The sequence below is a fragment of the Candida oxycetoniae genome (genome assembly GCF_023343755.2).
Source record: "Candida oxycetoniae strain CBS 10844 chromosome Unknown scaffold5, whole genome shotgun sequence".
Taxonomy (NCBI): domain Eukaryota; kingdom Fungi; phylum Ascomycota; class Pichiomycetes; order Serinales; family Debaryomycetaceae; genus Lodderomyces; species Lodderomyces oxycetoniae.
Genome location: NW_026055366.1, coordinates 291,425 through 309,701, shown reverse-complemented (window position 1 = coordinate 309,701; position 18,277 = coordinate 291,425). Strand labels below are relative to the sequence as shown.

At 37.5% G+C, this 18,277-nt stretch overlaps 6 protein-coding genes across 6 annotated transcripts; 1 reads left to right on the top strand and 5 right to left on the bottom strand. All coding sequences in view use genetic code 12, as the record gives it.

Annotated features, from left to right (window-relative positions):
• Window positions 1-412: 412 nt before the first annotated feature.
• SAP7 (Sap7p) lies at window positions 413-1,948 on the bottom strand (the record flags this gene model as incomplete). Its single annotated transcript, XM_049326813.1, has 1 exon — window positions 413-1,948. One exon carries the CDS (start codon window positions 1,946-1,948, stop codon window positions 413-415), a length of 1,536 nt encoding a protein of 511 aa, XP_049182124.1.
• Window positions 1,949-3,751: 1,803 nt separating this feature from the next.
• KGF56_000859 (uncharacterized protein) lies at window positions 3,752-6,406 on the bottom strand (the record flags this gene model as incomplete). The annotated part of the gene is made up of 1 exon (XM_049326811.1): window positions 3,752-6,406. One exon carries the CDS (start codon window positions 6,404-6,406, stop codon window positions 3,752-3,754), a length of 2,655 nt encoding a protein of 884 aa, XP_049182123.1.
• Window positions 6,407-6,855: 449 nt separating this feature from the next.
• Window positions 6,856-7,683, top strand: KGF56_000858 (uncharacterized protein; the record flags this gene model as incomplete). Its single annotated transcript, XM_049326810.1, has 1 exon — window positions 6,856-7,683. The coding sequence occupies one exon, from the start codon at window positions 6,856-6,858 to the stop codon at window positions 7,681-7,683; it is 828 nt and encodes a 275-aa protein (XP_049182122.1).
• A 70-nt stretch (window positions 7,684-7,753) lies between these two features.
• DUR3 (Dur3p) lies at window positions 7,754-9,919 on the bottom strand (the record flags this gene model as incomplete). The annotated part of the gene is made up of 1 exon (XM_049326809.1): window positions 7,754-9,919. One exon carries the CDS (start codon window positions 9,917-9,919, stop codon window positions 7,754-7,756), a length of 2,166 nt encoding a protein of 721 aa, XP_049182121.1.
• A 2,669-nt stretch (window positions 9,920-12,588) lies between these two features.
• On the bottom strand, window positions 12,589-13,773 carry ERG3 (C-5 sterol desaturase; the record flags this gene model as incomplete). Its single annotated transcript, XM_049326808.1, has 1 exon — window positions 12,589-13,773. One exon carries the CDS (start codon window positions 13,771-13,773, stop codon window positions 12,589-12,591), a length of 1,185 nt encoding a protein of 394 aa, XP_049182120.1.
• A 1,595-nt stretch (window positions 13,774-15,368) lies between these two features.
• Window positions 15,369-18,116, bottom strand: KGF56_000855 (uncharacterized protein; the record flags this gene model as incomplete). The annotated part of the gene is made up of 1 exon (XM_049326807.1): window positions 15,369-18,116. One exon carries the CDS (start codon window positions 18,114-18,116, stop codon window positions 15,369-15,371), a length of 2,748 nt encoding a protein of 915 aa, XP_049182119.1.
• Between the last annotated feature and the right edge of the window lie 161 nt (window positions 18,117-18,277).

Here is an 18,277-nt window from a genome sequence, read left to right as displayed (position 1 = left end):
GCAACTAGTACTGACAGTACGACCGTAGTGTCTTTTTGCAAAGCAGGTACTCCATTGAATCTCAAAATATTTAAAAAGGGAGACGAGCCAGTGGCAATGGAAGATTCCGAATACCCAGCTTGGCTTTGGGAGATGACTGATGCAAGTAAGAATATGGAAAATATCAAGAATGAAAATTTTCTTAGATGGAGGAGAATCAAATTGCTGAAACAGAATAATCAAATTATTAAGAATAACAACTTCTTGTCAAAGACATAGAGGTATATTTCTAGAATCTAGAATCCATATAATGTATATAGTAATGAACACATACACACCATTAGTGGAGAGTATGACGAAAATCAAATATTAGGCTATAAAGATTTTACTCAAGAGTCACTATAAAGATTTACTCAAGAGTCACTATAAAGATTTACTCAAGAGTCACTACCCTATGCTCATTGTTGTAAGCAGCCTGGGCAATTGAAATCACATTTGCATCCAAGTCAAAAATGGCATAAACTGACCTCATAACATTGTCACCTAAAATGGACATGCTACCAGGCAAAATCCCAAACACACACTGAGGCACACCTGCAGAGTTGACTCCCACCTCTATGACAAATTCCGAGATTGGCACGTTTATATCTTTCTCTTGGTTAAAGTTGAATTGAAAATAATTGCTTGGGTTTCCTATCCAACAAGGCACATTGTACGCTTTGAGATCATCATTGTATGTAACATTTCCAAACAATCCCAAAATACTTTCAACTTGTTGCTGTGGTAAGTAGGAGTATGTGGTTCCCGAATCCAACAACACTGCCTGGTTCCCTAAATCAATTCCACCATTGAATGAATCAGTCCCGTTATATATTGCAGCACCCACCTTGGGAACGTTGGTGCCATCAACCAGCGGCGTAGAATAAGCATCAGTGTAGTTATTCAACGAAGCCGCTACATGAGATAATGGGATTTGCAAATACGTGTACTTGCCATCATCTTGTACAATATCAATTGCCACCAATTCACCAGAAAATTTTGCATAATCAACACCACCAAAAAGTACATAGCCCTGTTCTGCATTTGCTTCATCCAAGTACAAAGAGAATGCAGCTCTGGCAATCAAGTTTTGTTCTTTCATAAGGAAAAGAGTGTTTGTGTACTTGTTTGGTGTCGCTTCTATTTCAGGGTACCCTACACCAAAAACTCCCATATTCGAAGTTGTATTTTCAACTACTGCAAAAGTAGCATTTGTAAGTGCAAAATCTTTAACGAATTCAATATCATCATAACAGTACAATCCTTCTGCTATTGAGCCGTCAAAATAATTTAATTCAAACACATCATCTTTTGGTGTAAAAGTTGAAGATTTCAATTTATCGAATGAGCCATACTTTGAGCACTCGCTTGAACCACCGTTAAAATCGCAATTTGGGTTTTGGGTACCAACGACCCAAAGATCTGAGGAGCCTGTATCTATCATCACACTTAATTCTTGTCCTGGATTACCGATGGAAAGTGTAGTATAGTATAGTATTTGCTCATTATGAGCATCGAGGAAAAAGGCACCGGTGCCTTGACCATTACTACTGCTACTACTAGTATCATTCGAGACTGGCTCTTCTCGACGTAAATTGAAGGATGCCAGAAATTTGGCTGATTTTGTCTTTATGCCAAAACCAGAGCTTTCACCACATCCAGTATTATCACCAAAAGAGTGCAAACTTTGGCTTATTTTCCCCTTTTCCAAACTCAAATTCAACTCAAACCCTGAGTTGCCAAAAAATGGAGTAAATATCTTACCAACTTGTTTATCAACTATATCCTTTTTGAAAATGGGCAATCTATTAGGAAAATGTACCAACCCCGAACTGCTCTTGACCTTATTCACTGGGACGGATATAAACCCATCTCCAATATAGGCGAATACCGTAGACGATAATAATAAAACAAGTATTTGTATTTGCATTTCTATCTATCTACAGATATTCTATAAGTAAAACGAATGAAGAAAAAGTAGACTTGGAGAACAGAACCAAAGTACTTATTCTCACAAATCTAAAAGAAATCCTACAAAGAGTGGAAAAAGTAAGCATGGGTCCCTTACCATATTTATACCAGCGCCTATCAACTTAAACAATAAGCTTTTTATTTGCATAAAAGAAAAGTGCAAAAAGAATATTTACATTCTTTAATTGTTTCAAAATAGCGAAGTAACGATATTGGCATCGAAATTTCGCTACCAAAGATCAACAACAACACTATCGAGCAGAGCGAGATAGTGTTGTAACCAGCGAGAAACACTATCGAGCAGTACTGACTAGCGAGCAGTACTGACCAGCTTGTTACAACACTATCTCGCTCTGCTCGATAGTGTTGATCGATAGTGTCTAGTGTCAATAGAAGCCGCACTGACTACCCCTTAAAAACAGGGAAATCTATTTTTAGCCCTTGTCATTTTGTTGTAGTACCTTAGAATTTATACAAAGCAGGGAAAGTTATATTTACAAAGCAGGTAAGGTGTATTTAGGAAAGTTGTGTTACAAAGCAGGGTGAAATTCTATTACAAAGCAGGGTAAAATTGTATTGTTGTTCTTATATAGAGTTGGTTTAGTAGGTTATGTTTTTAGTTGACTAAAATGAATCCTTTGTTGTGATACAGCTCATTTCCTAATACGCCAAAGAGGAACGCGCGCACGAGCCGCGAGCCGCAATCTGCTGATTGAGTTTGCACAATCATCGATTTTCCCTATCGAGCGACACTATCAAGCGACACTATCGAGCAAAGCGAGATAGTGGAGCACAAGCTAGTAACACTATCGACACTATCGAGCGACACTATCGAGCGACACTATCGAGCAAAGCGAGATGCTAGTAACACTATCGACACTATCGAGCAAAGCGAGATGCTAGTAACACTATCGACACTATCGAGCAAAGCGAGATGCTAGTAACACTATCGACACTATCGAGCAAAGCGAGATGCTAGTAACACTATCGACGCTATCTCGCTTTGCTCGATAGTGGAGCACAAGCTAACATTATCGACACTATCTCGCTTTGCTCGATAGTGTTGCTCGATAGTGTTGCTCGATAGGGTCGCTTGATAGTGTTGTAAGTATTTCCCTTTATGGATATCGAAACTCTAATTATACTAATTCCACTCTTGATGAATTGCAAAAGGCAATAATAGAACCATTTTAAGAAGATGGAAAAAAAAATGAACTAAAACGGCAACCTCGTAAAGAAAATAATTATTTTTTATTTGTTACTACCTGAAACGGTGAAACATAAAACAAGACAAGGACAATGATGAACGCGTTTGTTTTAAAAGAAAAGAAGAAGAGGAAGAAGAAGAAGAAGGATGAAACATGGTGAAACAAGAATGTTTATATTTTCGCTCTATAAAGAATCGTTTCTCTCCCAAATATGCAAGCTGGTGGGACGAACACTAACCATCGTTCTTATTTTTTTTTTCCCTCTTTTTCTTTACGACACTGTGACACTGTCGAGCGAAGCGAGATAGTGGGGCAGCACAGAGCGAGATAGTGGGGCAGCACAGAGCGAGATAGTGTTGTGACATGCTAGTCAGTACTGCTGGATAGTGTTTCTCGATAGTGCTGTGACAAGCTAGTCAGTACTGCTGGATAGTGTTTCTCGATAGTGCTGTGACAAGCTAGTCAGTACTGCTGGATAGTGTTTCTCGCCTGTTACAACACTATCTCGCTCTGCTCGACAGTGTTGCTCGACAGTGTTTCTCGCTTGTTCCGTTTTACCATGGATTTTGCTCAAACTCTTCCTTGTTGGTTTCTCCCCAATGCTTATGTATTAGCGTGTTTGGCATTTGTACTTGCTTAAATAACTCGTCTCCTTTGATTCCTTCTACCTTACCAATTTCACTAGTATCGCCATTGACATTGACATTGTCATTGTCATTGCCATTGCCACTGTCCTTGTCATTGTCATTGTTGCAATACTGGTTATCATCAGAACCCTCTTTGTTTTCACTCTCCTTTTCATAATCAACTGATTCATTAAACTCCATATTTCTATTTTCGGTGATAATCTCGTCTATATCATCAACAATGCTTATTGGAAGTGACGGCTGGTATTTCTTACTTCGCAACACATGGACTCCCCCAATTCCTGATCCATAATTGTTCAATAATTCGGCAAGGTTTGGTAAAGTGACATTGAAAACATAATTTGGATTGAGATAAATATATATTTCCTTGGATAAAAAAGTCGATTGGGTCATGTAATGCTGGAAACTCTTTGCAATCTGTTCCTCTCCTCGTTCAATCATCAATGATTTCATGAAACTGACTAAAGCTTTAGATAACCGCGGTTCACCAACTTCATACTTGTACAACTTGTTTGCCACCTTGAATAATTGGTAATAGTTTAAATAGTCAAATTGGTTTATCGTGTTGATCAAACTCTCTTGATTAGTTAAAGATGACATGCATTGTAACCATTGAAGTAGCTCAATTGTCGGCATCAATTGATTCTTGCATACATGATATAAGGAATCATAGTAAAATTCCAAGTTTTGTGGGTTTTTGCGCAGTAATGTGTTATTGTCACTCAACAAGTTATGCAAATGCACCTTGGTATCTCCAATCAAACTGTTTAGTCCACCCAACGTTTCTGGTCTAGAGAACTTTAGATTATGCGAACGCATCCAGTCCTCAATAGCAGATATGTTTAAACGAATTTGCACCGCCTTAGATCGTGTACAGAATTTACTGCTGCCAATGATATTATTGAATATAATACAGTTCATGTAATAAAAAACTTGGGAGAAGGTTTGCATGCGGAAAAGATTATCAACCTTGTGGATTTTGAGCACATAGTCTAAGGCACCAAGTACTTGAATGTATCGGAGTGGCGAGGGTTTCATCAAATCAGCATGACTGGGTGGGTATAGTGAATTCATAATCGCATCGTAATTGTTAGGATGCTTCTTGTTCCATTTGAAAAGATTCCAGTCTTTTGCATAAAGGGTGTTTGACACATCAATCAAGCTTGTAAAGTTCAACATACAGTCCTCAACTAATAGGTTCAACCTGGAATTTATTGAAAATGATAAAGTCGCAATTAGCGAGTGGACCAAGTTGATGATTTCTTGCAAAAAACGAGGAAATTTAATATATATTTTGCTCTTGCAGAAGTAAAAATGCAAAAACTGCAAAGCAGATAGCCAGTAGCTTAATAAGACAATATCGCCTGCTCCTTGAGCACTTCCTGTTTCTTGTAGTGCCATGTTGAATGCGCCTGACTTTGTGCTTGTAATTGTTCTTAACCTTGCTGTAAAGCAATCAAATAAAAAATCTGTTAGCTCATTTGAGTCGACTCTCAAATGTGCGTATCTGATCAATTGGAATAATATAGCAGAAGGGAGCTTTGTATCATGTTGGTAGGTTGTTTTATTTCTTAAATCAAAAAGATAGTTGATCAAAGATGGGATATCGCTATCAGCAAACTTTATATACTGTTCAGCAATCAACTTGTCATATTCAAAATCCGGTAGCCTCGAGAGTATCGGATCTTGTACAAGAATGTACTCGTCATCCTCGTTATTTTCCTCCTTCTCCCCATCATATAACGTATCGCCTTGTTGCCTCCCAGACTCATCTTCAATAGTTCCCGAAAGAGTCTGTAGCTTCAACTTTGTCAGTAGATCATCTTGATATCCGTCTTGCGGAGTAAATGTGTTTGTGCTATAAATGTCCGGTACATCATTGTGGGCAGCAGGATTCTTCAAAAGGTTGTGTGCTCTAAAATACTCTATAATATCTTGCCTCTCTGGATTAAGTAAGCTTATTGCATTTTTCCCGTCATCTTTGGGACTCAAATATGGATCAGCTTGATTGTTTAACAATAATTTTATCATTTCGAGTTGATTTAGATATACCGCCCACATTAGCGGAGTGAAAAATACAATTGTATCAAACAAATCAGGATCGGCCCCGTGGTTTTCCAATAACAGTTCAACTGTATCTTCATTATTGAAGCAAACAGCATAAATCAACGCCGTAACTCCCGCCGAGTCGCTGGGGTATAAAATATCAACCAACTGAGGATTTTTGCTTAAAATGCTCTCTAAAGTAACCGCATCTCCATCACACGAGCTCACCAAAAATTGAACAACTTTTTGGCTCTCACCTTTTAAACCCAATTCTTCATCCTCCAACCCTCCTAACACTTTGCCCTCCAACCCTTCTTCTAAAGCTTTGCCCTCCAACCCTTTTTCTAAAGCTTCTTTTTCCAACCCAAACTTTGATTCCAAAACCTTTAAAGCTCTTTTGGATGCAATAATATGTTCAAGTAACGGATCTGAAAGGTTCAAAATCGTAGAAAACTTGTTCTCAAACCCCAGAATAGCAGCAGATGCTTGATCCCTTGTCTCGGCCCATGCACTCATCCTTGCAATCCTCCCTAAACCTTCCAGAAAACCAGAAAACAACCGTCTCTTGGTTACCGTTCTGTTCTTCTTTTGTTTTTTTTTACTTTTGCGTTGAACCTCGAGCGAAAATTTAAAAAGCAAAAGCTCAAAAGTTGATGGGAATAGCAAAATCTATTTGGTTTGAGGTACAAGTTTTGATAGAAAAGGGTGGTTATTCCTAGCTGTATTTGCACTCGGAGGGCTCGGTTTTGTTTGTTATATTAATCTGCTATTGTTTGCTTTTTCTTGAGAGAGAAAGAGAGGGAGAGAAAACGCCATAGTGAATGTCTTTATTTGGTCCTTTTGGTATGTCTAAATTGGTGAGAAGAACGATAATACCGGTATTGACATTATGTGTGATACTAAGTATATGTTGGCTAGAAAGAGACAGATCGAATAATGGTATATTAAAAGCGTCATCCCACTTTATGACCTCGATAAGTCAAATGGCATTCACATCAAATAGTCAAGATAGTGACTCCTTCTCACTGCATCCGAAACAGGAAACTGTTGTACTAGAAGATTCTCAAAAGTCAAAACAAGTCTTTGAAGAAGCTAAGAAAACTGTTGTACTAGAGGATTCTCAGAAATCCAAACAAGTCCTCGAAGAAGCTAAGGAAACGGTTTTGGATCCATGTACTGTATTTCACCCAATCAGTAAAGGGTTCATAGATCTTAGTGGTCTTTCGTCGTTTGGTAACGAGAACAAGCCAATGCCATGGAACTCTCGTGGGTACGATTCCGGCAAAAACTACACCATAGGCATCTGCTCCAACCCATTCAAGAAACACCACGATAATTTGAATGAAATACAGGATAACGTCAATGCGACTAATATTGGAGCTTTCTACGTTGACCCCGTAACTAACAAATACGTTTCAATTGGCGAGTTTTCAACAGAGCCAAAATTCAGAGGAAGAAAACTAACGTTGACTTATGAGAATGGGTCGTATTGCGATGCTCAAGATTCCAAAACTGGAAATAGGCTACGTAAGGCAACGATATTGACATTCACATGCGATAGAGAAATGTCAGCTAGAGCTGTAATTTCGTATATCGGAAACTTTAATGACTGCTCCTATTTCTTCGAAGTCAAGAGTCACCACGCCTGTCCCACGGCCGCAAAAGCAAATAACCTCGCAGCAGTGTGGATTTTTTTGCTCATCTTTTGTGCTGCACTCCTTGTTTATCTCAGTGGTGGATTGTTGTATAGACAAATGAAGTTAAACAAAACTACAAGGATAGGAAAAGTATAATAATTAAAAGATATATAGAACAACAAGATTACTAGGTACTTTTTTCTTCTTTCCCTTTATATTTAATATATTATTTCTTTTCGTCGGATAAGGTATCATCAATGAACCCCACTTCACGATATAGCACCTTACCATTAACAACATCAATTGCTGTATTTGATAATTGTGCTTGAATTTGAGATTGTACAGCGTGCATTTGTTCAGGGTGTGAGTTTTGCCATGCCCTTAATTTATGTGTTTGTCCAGTACAATCCCAATAGATGCCTCTTGCTGTACTTGCTAAACTTTTTCTTCCTTCCCAAACGGGATATACAATAACTTGGAAAACCGTATAAAAAATCCAAATGAAAAATACAACAACCCAACCAGTAAAGAAGTGTTTGGAAAAGATGTATTTACTTCCATACATTGGCATTGGCCAAATAACCAAGAGCGATAATGTGAGTGCTACACAAACAATCACTGTTCTCGTAAATGCTTTTCGTAAGGTTTTTTGTTCTTGTGAAAAGCGTCCTCTTTCTTGTTCTAGTAATCCACTGGCAATCACTGAAATCTGTGACTTTATTGGAGCCAATTTCTCAGAATCACCTTGGTTTTCCGATTGCGTAGCCTCCATTAATTCTTCATCTTCATCAACACGAGTTATTCTTGTTTCTAACAATTTCCAGTCAAAGTGCTGTTGTTTGAAGATAATTGTCAATAGTGGGACAGTTATCAATGGGAATAACAAGGCAACAACATTACCTGTGAGCATAACATCATCTTCAAACAAATTGTCGTAAGTAACTGATCCAAATTTAGTCTTGCAGCACACCAACCACGCCATAATAGCCAAAGCAGTGGCAATTGGCGGCGTGAATGTAGCAGCGTGCCAGTTTTGTCTACTCGACAAGATTGTCATTGCCGAACTCAAAACAGCACCACCAATAATAACACCCATTAGCTCATACAAGAATCCCATTGAGACATTAGCATAATAAAGACCAACAGCAAAGCCGGCCATAACGTAGGCAAAAATACCACAGGATAAATGCGAAATCCAAATCAATTTCTTACCATTGGCATTTGGATTAATGTAGCTTCTGTAGATATCATAAGTGGTGATGGTTGAGACAGCAATCAACTCGGAAGACATTGCACTTGTTACTGCCATATAGATCATAATCAAGCTCAAACAAGCACCACCTTTCCCAAGCAATGCAGCACTAGCATTGGGTAAAACTAGACCTTCAGCAACTTCATCAGCAGTCATTGGTCTTCCCAATGGCCAATACTCTGTGTGCTCAAGTGCCAAAGCGGCGAATCCCATAGTCAAAGAACAAAATGCTGGAATCGGCAACCATGCCAACGAACCCAAGATATAACCTTTATAAGCAGAAACAGGATTAGCAGCAAACGCCTTGTTAAAATAGCCATTGTCCAAAAACACAGTTCCGAAATTACCAACGATATTGATGACAAAAAAAATACCTCCCGATCTTGAGTGAAATGTCAAGTATGAGCCTTGAGCATTACCTTCAACGGGCTTTTCTTTGCCTAGTTGTGTAATGATTTCCCAAACAACACCAGGCGAACCCAACTTGTCGTTTGTAGCCCAAGTACTAAATGCAAAAATTATTATAATTGTAACCATAATCACCGTGTGAGCATAATCAGTCAATATAGTTGCTTTAATTCCACCAAAAATAGAATAAACGGTTGGGGAAAGCCCCACCAACAAACATGAAGCAACAGGGTGCATACCTGTTAAATCACTAATGGTTGCTGAACCACCAGTCAACAACATTGCCGTGACCAAGATATTTGTGGCCAAACCCCAAAATATATAAACCATGTGCGTAGCAGTTCCATATCTGGCTTTGACGATTTCTAAATAAGTTCTAGCCAGTGGTGCTCTTTCTTTAGCTTTAATAGCCAATGAAGCAAATAGCGTCACCTGGACGGTAGCCCCAAATGCATAACTGCACGATCCAAAAATCCCGTTTTTATAAACTTGGGTAGTTGAGGTTAACAACGTTGCCGCCCATGTCCATGAAGAAACCACGGCAGCACTAATCAATCCGGATTTCACAGACCTACCTGCAGTAGCAAATTCTTCAGCAGTGATGATTTCCTTATTGTATCTTCTTAACAAGTATGTGGTTAACATCATACCAGCTGCAAAAACTGCACCCATCCCCACAATAACGGCGTATCCTGCACTTTGAGGCAAGGGAACAAAATCAACAACCGCCATATCTCAAAAACTGGAAAAAAAGAATGCAACGAAAAACAGGGGGGGGGGGGGGGGGAATAGTAATATCAATTATCTCTTGGATAGTCAATTTACTTTTGGAAGAATCTCGAGGGGAGAGAGAAAATACTGATACCTTTGTTTGAGAAGCATCTTACAGTCTTTTGTATCACAGCCTCCTCCATCTCTTTATATAAACATTTCTGACGCTTAAATGAAATGCTCCTACATTCGTTATCAAGATGTAATGCATTCGAATAGATTTAGATTTTCCACCTTTATTGTCTTTATTTTTACAATCAAGATCTATTGATAATTTTCGTTTTTCGTTTTTGGTTGGTTTTTTTTTTTTGCAATCATTATTATGTAATCAGTATATTACATAATAAACTGAAATAAAAATAAGTTAACAAATCACTAGTGATAGCATAGGAAGATCCCTTATTTAAACACAAGATAGGGAAATGTTATCTATAGAATATTATCAAACCCGTGTGTGAGATATCGCCTTTCAGATACTCCATGTTTTTTATACGTCTACTATTGGCTAACTCAACTTCAATAAGCGGTTGTGATAAATGAGTTTTGCATATTGATTCTCTTTGTATCTATCAAGATAACCTTTTACATAGTAGTGTACTTTACCTAAAACAAAACAAAAAAAACCTGTTAAAATCAGGAAACCTGAAATATTGTTGATAACGAATGTATCTTGGCCTATAAGAAATCTTTATAATATTTTGTGTCAATAAGATAAAGAGAAGCCTTACTGCGAGCTAATTTAGCAATACGAGATGAGACTCTTTGAGTTGTTGACAAGGAGATCCTTTATATGGCGAACAATAATAATTCAACGTTACTTCTTGCAGGCTTATCGAAAAGGAAGATGAAGCACAGTCGAGGTACAGTATAGGTGCAGCAAAGATCCAAAAATACGTTGGTTAATTGCACAACGTTGTATTAGGCTGAGCTTGCAGGATATAGTCCGTGTGTGTCTTGTACAGACGGCTTTCCCATAAAATCTACCCCCCCCCCCCACTTTCTCTCTTCTTGGTTCTAATATTGACTGGAACCTGATCTTGATTGACTTTGATCGACTTTGATCGACTTTGATTGACTTTGATTGATTTTGATTGATTTTGATTGATTTCGAGATAAGGCAGTTTTGTGTATTGGAAAATTTTTGGGTAGAAAAAGGCCCTTTTTCGGCGGTTTCAACTGATTTACGTAGCTGATAATGAGAAAAACTTATCAACAGATTATCTTGCAAATTACGGTGAAAATTGCTCTAGGGTGTAAAATACTGATAAAGGTCTACTATCGAGAGTAGCGAGATAGTAGAAAACTGTAATCTGGCAGTAGTGTTCTAGTACGCTAGCAGTAGTGCTCTAGTGCTCTAGCAGTGGTGCTCTAGCAGTAGTGCTCTAGTGCTCTAGTAGTAGTGCTCTAGTAGTAGTGTTCTTGTAGTAATGCTCTAGCAGTAGTGCTCTAGTGCTCTAGTAGTAGTGCTCTAGTGCTCTAGCAGCAGTACTCTAGCAGCAGTGCTCGACTCTCTCTACTCTCTCGCTACGCTCGATAGAGAAGTTTATAGTAAGATTCAGTAAGATTCAGTAAGATTCAGTAAGATGCACTGAGATGCAGTGAGATGCAGTAAGATTCAGAAAGATTATGTAGAGTCAATCAATAACAATGAGGCACGATTCAAAATGCTCAATCTCATTTTACGATACTTGAGAGACAAAATGAGCCTGTTGTGGAGACTAGAGACAAGAGACTAGAGACAAGAGACATATTGTATAAGTTAGAAGAGAACAAAGAGATAGTAGCTGGCATTTGTAATGGTGACAAAGGGATCAATCCAGCTTTTTACAAATTAAAGTATATTTGCAAGTGCGACACTATTGAACAGAGCGAGATCGATAGTGTTGTTGCTCCACTATCGAGCAGAGCGAGATAGTATCGATGACAACTGGTGTCGATGACAACTAGTGTCGATGACAACTGGTATCGATGACAGTTAGTATCGATGACAGTTGGTATCGATGACAGTTAGTATCGGTGACAACTGGTGTCGATGACAACTAGTGTCGATGACAACTGGTATCGATGACAGTTAGTATCGATGACAGTTGGTATCGATGACAGTTAGTATCGGTGACAACTGGTGTCGATGACAACTAGTGTCGATGACAACTGGTATCGATGACAGTTAGTATCGATGACAGTTGGTATCGATGACAGTTAGTATCGGTGACAACTGGTGTCGATGACAACTAGTGTCGATGACAACTGGTATCGATGACAGTTAGTATCGATGACAGTTGGTATCGATGACAGTTAGTATCGGTGACAACTGGTGTCGATGACAACTAGTGTCGATGACAACTGGTATCGATGACAGTTAGTATCAATGACAGTTAGTATCGATGACAGTTAGTATCGGTGACAACTGGTATCGATTACAGCTAGTGTGCTCCACTATCTCGCTTTGCTCGATAGTGTCCCCACACCTGAATGGAAATGAAATAGGGAGAAAAAGGGAGAAGGGGTAAAGTGGTAGTTCTATAAAGTGGAGAGGCATCAACACACAAAGGTCAACCATAATACCAAATACTCTTTTTATAATATATATATATATATATACATATATTAGTTGTTCTTCTTCTTTTTTTTTATTGATCAATGTAAACTCTATCATCAACTTTACCTTCCAATTCATTTCTGATTTCTTCCATTTGATCAACTTGCTTCCTCCACATTCTTTTGGTATCTTCAGCTTTATTTTCCTTGACAAAGAATGAGTCATCGGGTCTTCTATAAGACCTTCCGATTCTATCCCATAAAGTGGTGAATTGTCCATAGTTATAGTTGAAGTACAAGTGGTGTACAGTGTGACATGCAGTACCATTCACAACAGGGTCATTTGACATATAATTTCCATCATGGATCATAACGGTCCAGAAATTAACAAATGTGAACAAACCCAAGTAAAGAACTTTATGCAATGGGAACAAAAATGGATAAATATGGTAGGGTAAACTCTGTGCCCATCCATCAACTGGGTGGAAAGCATGTGACGCAAAAGGGGTACATACAATCCATTTGTGATGTGGTTTATGTAGTCTTTTGTAAACTCCCGGCCAGTGTAACCATCTGTGAATAAGGTAAATCAAGCAATCAGTAAAAAGAATAAACTTGGGAATTTGAAACAAAACTGCTTTCCAGCCTCCATTGCAGTCATTCACATCCATATAAAGTCTCGAGTATCCGTTTAACTCCAACAAGAAAAAGGGATTAGTTAAAGCTACCATAACTGGGATAGCAGTTGTTGCACGATAAATTTCCATTGACATTTGATTTTTCAAGTATCTTGGGTGATTGAAAATCTTGTGGTCAAAAACATAGACATAACTGAGGTAGGCAACTGAAAAGTACAAGAGCCATCCAAATAAAGTTGTAATGACCAACAAACTCAAAGATTCTCTAAACAAGCTTGATCTTGGTAAAAACGAGCTTGAAAAAAAGTCTCCAGCAGGTAACAAGTTTGGTTTCAACCCATATATATCAGCTTTGTTTTGATAATTGATAACTTTGTTTAATAAATAGCTGGGCAAATTGGCAGAATTAATACTCGTTGCATTGAAATTAATGGCATTTGACACAAGGGTATTATTTGTAGATGTTATATGGTCTATTATTGGTACAGTCTTGATAGCCTTGCCCAAGTCAAATTGTGCTATTGTATTAAATAAGGGACTTTGGTGGATCAATGTATCAACATAACCTCCTTTAGGCAAGGCATAAGCATAAACCTTGTCTAGCAAGTAGTAGTCGCAATATTCTAGTACTATATCCATTTTGAAAAATTTGGTGTGCTTATGAAAAAGTTTTTGCTTAAATTTGCGAGCTTGGGTGGTTATTCAACGAGAAAAAGATGAAACAAAAAGACAAACTTGGTGACTAAGAGGGTGGAAGGCAAAGGTTGCTTTGCAAAAGTTTCTCTTTCTTCAAGGGAAAGCTATTTGAGATATCCAATGCGTTAGCAATAAAACCCTAAGGTACTGACAAAAACGAGTGAGTACTTTTCCAAGTGTGAAAGGTTTTGAGAAGCCAAGAAGGAAACTTAGCAAATAGGTCTTCTAACCCGGGCCTATACTATTTGCAAAAGACTAGAGGAATATGTATATATATATAGATATATAGATATATTTATATAAATAATTTTTAATACATGTGGAACAGTTTTCTTTTTTTCTTTCGTATAGAAATTCAATCTACTATACCGAGATGAAGGAAATAAACAGAAAAAAAAAAACAGTTGATTTTGGTTTGAATTTTCTGTAATTGGGTGATCTTGATGCTTGTTTATTTGTTTCGTCTATGTATCTTTTGAGAAAATAGGTAAGAAATTAGAAAGTAGCGGCTTGTACCAGTACGTTAACAGTACTGATAGCTTGGATGTTTATCAAGTTTGTATTGTTTGTTAAAACGGATGATTTTTCTTTTTTTTTTTTTTCACTTCTCTCTCGTTTGGAAAAAAAAAAGGGCACAATTGGAAAGAAAAGAGCACAGTTAGAGGGAAATTGGCAAGTTCAAACAGTTGTAGAAATATAAATTGGCAATATCTAGCTTTGGCATATTTGCTTTGATGGTTTTTTTTTTTTTTTTTTTTTTTTTTGTATCCAAGGTGGAGTGGTTGAGCTTAGAGTCGACTACTAACAATAAAGCTAACCTAACAAGAAACAACTAACTAAAAGGGATTTTTCACAACTTACTCTGGGTTTCCCGTTATTGCCGAGTTTTACCTCTATATCTAAGAAACCAGCTTTACGATAGGTTAATTGAGACTAAAATAATTTTAATCATATCATACTTTCCCCAAGCATTAAACTCCCATATCTTCTGATTCAATCAGTGCAGTTATTGCCTATATTGAAGTTATTTAGTCTTGCTCACTTAGAAACTCCTATACGACAGGGCCACACTGAATGAAATTTTTTTTTCTCGTCGTATAGAATCGGGACCTTTTTTTTTTCCTTCTATACGACGGAAACTGAGACACGGAGAAAGAGAGGAACGCTGATTTCAGAATTAACATTCGATTAAACATATGATCGGGTAGTGTAATGTGCACAACAATTTGCTAATCGTTTTTTTTTTTTTTTTCTTTTTTTTGAGACACCCGGTGTACATAAGAAAGAGAATCGAGGGGGTGGGGGGGAAGGAGAAAAGGGGGGTGTCGGTTTCAGGGTATTCCTTTTGCCCTCCTTTTGCCCTCCCTTTGTCAATTACTGTTTTGAGGGGTCGGTTTCAGGGTATTCCCCCTTTGTTAATTACTGTTTTTGAATATTTATATCTTTGTTCTCTTCTAACTTACACAATCTGTATATAAAATAGTAATATTTAAACCCTCATCTTGGCGGGTGTTTCTCGATAGTGTTGCAATTCAGGTCTATAATAAATCCAACAAGGCTGGATTGATTTTTTCGCTTTTATTTTGATTAGATGTTGGTAATATCGTGGTCGATACTGCCCGAATAGGCATTGAAGATTTTGGTGATAATATTGCATTCGAGTCAAATCCAGGTGGATACTTATTCTTAATGCTCTTAGGTGCTGCATTTGGCTGTGGTGTGTTTGGTAGCGTTTTCATCTTATTCACTTCACTCATCCAATTAATCTTACCTTCATTCTTCACCTTACTTGTATCTTTATGTGACAAAGTTTGATCAGCCAGTAAAAAATCGTCAAAATCGTCGTCCTCTCCTTCTTCTTCTTCTTGCTTTTGCCTCTCGTATGTACTCTTTAATGAGTCGAAAAGTTTAGCATTGCTTGAGTTTGATGCTTGATTGGTAGCGCCAAAGGTTAGATTTGGAAAGGGTTTATTTGAGGTGGTGGTATTGCTGCTGCTGCTACTACTACTACTACTTCCATTGCGTACTGTTGTGGTGGTAAATTTTCTCCTTGGTTCCATTGGTCTCAAGGGAGTCGCATTTAAAGCATTTGTAGGATTGGATACAGAGCGTTTACCAATCAGGGATGCTGACAGTAATTTCTTGTTTGGTTGAATCGCTTTTGTTTTTGGTCCAGAAATTTCCTTCTCTGGCTCTTTTATTCTTTGGTTTTGTAGCAAGGTTTCAAAGTTGGGAGCTACAGTAGTAGAATCATCTTTGTTGCTCCTAGCAGCACCACCACCACCACCATTACTATATTTCGGTAATTGCTGTAGTTTTTTATCAACCAAATGTTGTTGAACATTATTAATGCTTTTCATATACAGTTTGAATTCCTTCTCATCACAATCGTTGCACCCAAATGCAAATGCAAAACATTGTGGTAATATCGACTCAACCGAAGTCTTCATATCTAGATTAATATGCTCGCTAATAACCACCTTGGAAAGAAATGTAATCAATTTACAAACCATCTCCTTATTTCTATCCTCAATACCCTTCGTCATAGGAAGCAACTGCTCGTCAATAATAATTTTGTCAATCACCTTCTTGTCACAAAATTCCTGAAATGTATCCAATATTTTTAACTTTGTCGAGTAAACACTCGTAGACAGGAATATCTTGCATAACAATGGAAACATCTTGTTCTTCATATAAGGAAATTCAATCATTTCAACAAATTTTGGCATGTAGTCTAAAAATTTCTCTTGAAGAATAATTTGAACATGTTTTTGATCTTGTTCCTTAGCTCCTAATGTAAATACCAAATCCAATATGCTTTTTATGAAGCCAACAAACTGTTTAGAGTTGGTCTTTTCTTGCAAGACTGGCAAATTGTTGACTAATGTAAGCCTCGTTTTCACTGAAGCATTGATCAACTTCGTAAAAGTCTTTGTATGTTTCTTGCTCTTGGCCTCTTCTTTGAAAACGGCATCATACACTTTCTCCAGGAAAGTTGTATTGTCTTTGAAAAGTACATTATAAACCCTATCCTGGAAAGTTAACCCTGACAAACCTTTGGAAATGAGCATAATTATTTCCAAAGAGTTACTTATTAGATCATCTACATTTGGATCGATTGGGGTCGTGTCATCAAGCACAGTTAGTTCGTTGATCACTACTCCAATAAGTAACGGTAACAACTTCAGCGTTCTAAATGTAACAGGAAACTGGCTTATCAAATCTGTTTGAGTTTCAGGGTCAAATTCGAGTAACCCTTTCAAAAAGACTAGTTTCTCGTGTATTGACTTGGTGGAAAATTCATCAATAAACCACATAGCTTTGATAACGCTTCCATTAAAGAAATCGGAGTCAATAAACTGATCCAAAGTGAGTCTATCATACGGGTATCTTGCCAACAACCGCGGGAATAAAGAATACAATTTCTCGGGTACTTTCTTTAATATGTATTGAAGTTCAGTGGGATTGTGGTTGAAAAACTTTTGTTCAAATTTACGAAATTCCTGCTTATAGTCCTGGATGCTATTTGCATCAAACAGGTTAATCAACATATCTGGATAATTGTATAAATAAAAGATCAACATTCCAAATGACCAAATGTCATTTGCAAAATCTAGCTTCGTTTGAGAATCAATGATCAATTCAGGAGCAGTAAAGTTTAAATTCAAATTAGCAAATGGAACAACAGAGGAATTGTTCATGATATAGAAATTGTCCCTCTCTTGAGGTGACAATTCATTCAAGTTTTGCAAAAATGCAAATCCTGCTAATTTCCAATCCCCTTGGTTATTTATAAATATTGACGATGGCTGTATATTCAAATGAATAATGTTTCCTTGAGTATGTAAAAACTGTAGCCCCTTGGCAATTTGCAACAAGCCCTTTTGTATCGACAACAGATCCAAATCTTTCGCATTCACCGTTATTAAATTGTTTCCAATGGACTCGCTTACAAATAAAAACTTTGACCTCGTTTCCTCTAAAACCTCTATAATTGTCAATATTTGCGGATGCTTGAGCTTGCTCAATTGGTTAACTTCGAGCTTGATCAACTCGTAACACTCCTTGACAATATTCTTGGGGCTTTTCGTATTGGAAGAAGTAGAACATAGCCTACTAACCTGACCTTCAAATCTAGTCTTGTCAAAAATGAATACCGAAACTATTCGCCCAGAACTCTTGTGCTTTGCAGGATATATGGTCCATGGTTCAGACACAAATGTAGGATTGTCCAGTACATTATACGTCGCCCTTATACCTGTCTTAAACCCTAGACTGCTTAGCATTTATACCCACTCAAAGTATATATAACCTCAATACCAATCTCTCTCTCTATATACCACTATTGAAAAAAAAAAAAAAAAAAAAGAATAAAAAACGTAATGAAATAAACGCAAGAGGAACCATGAAAAATTTATCATCTCGATATACAAGGTAAGTTATCACG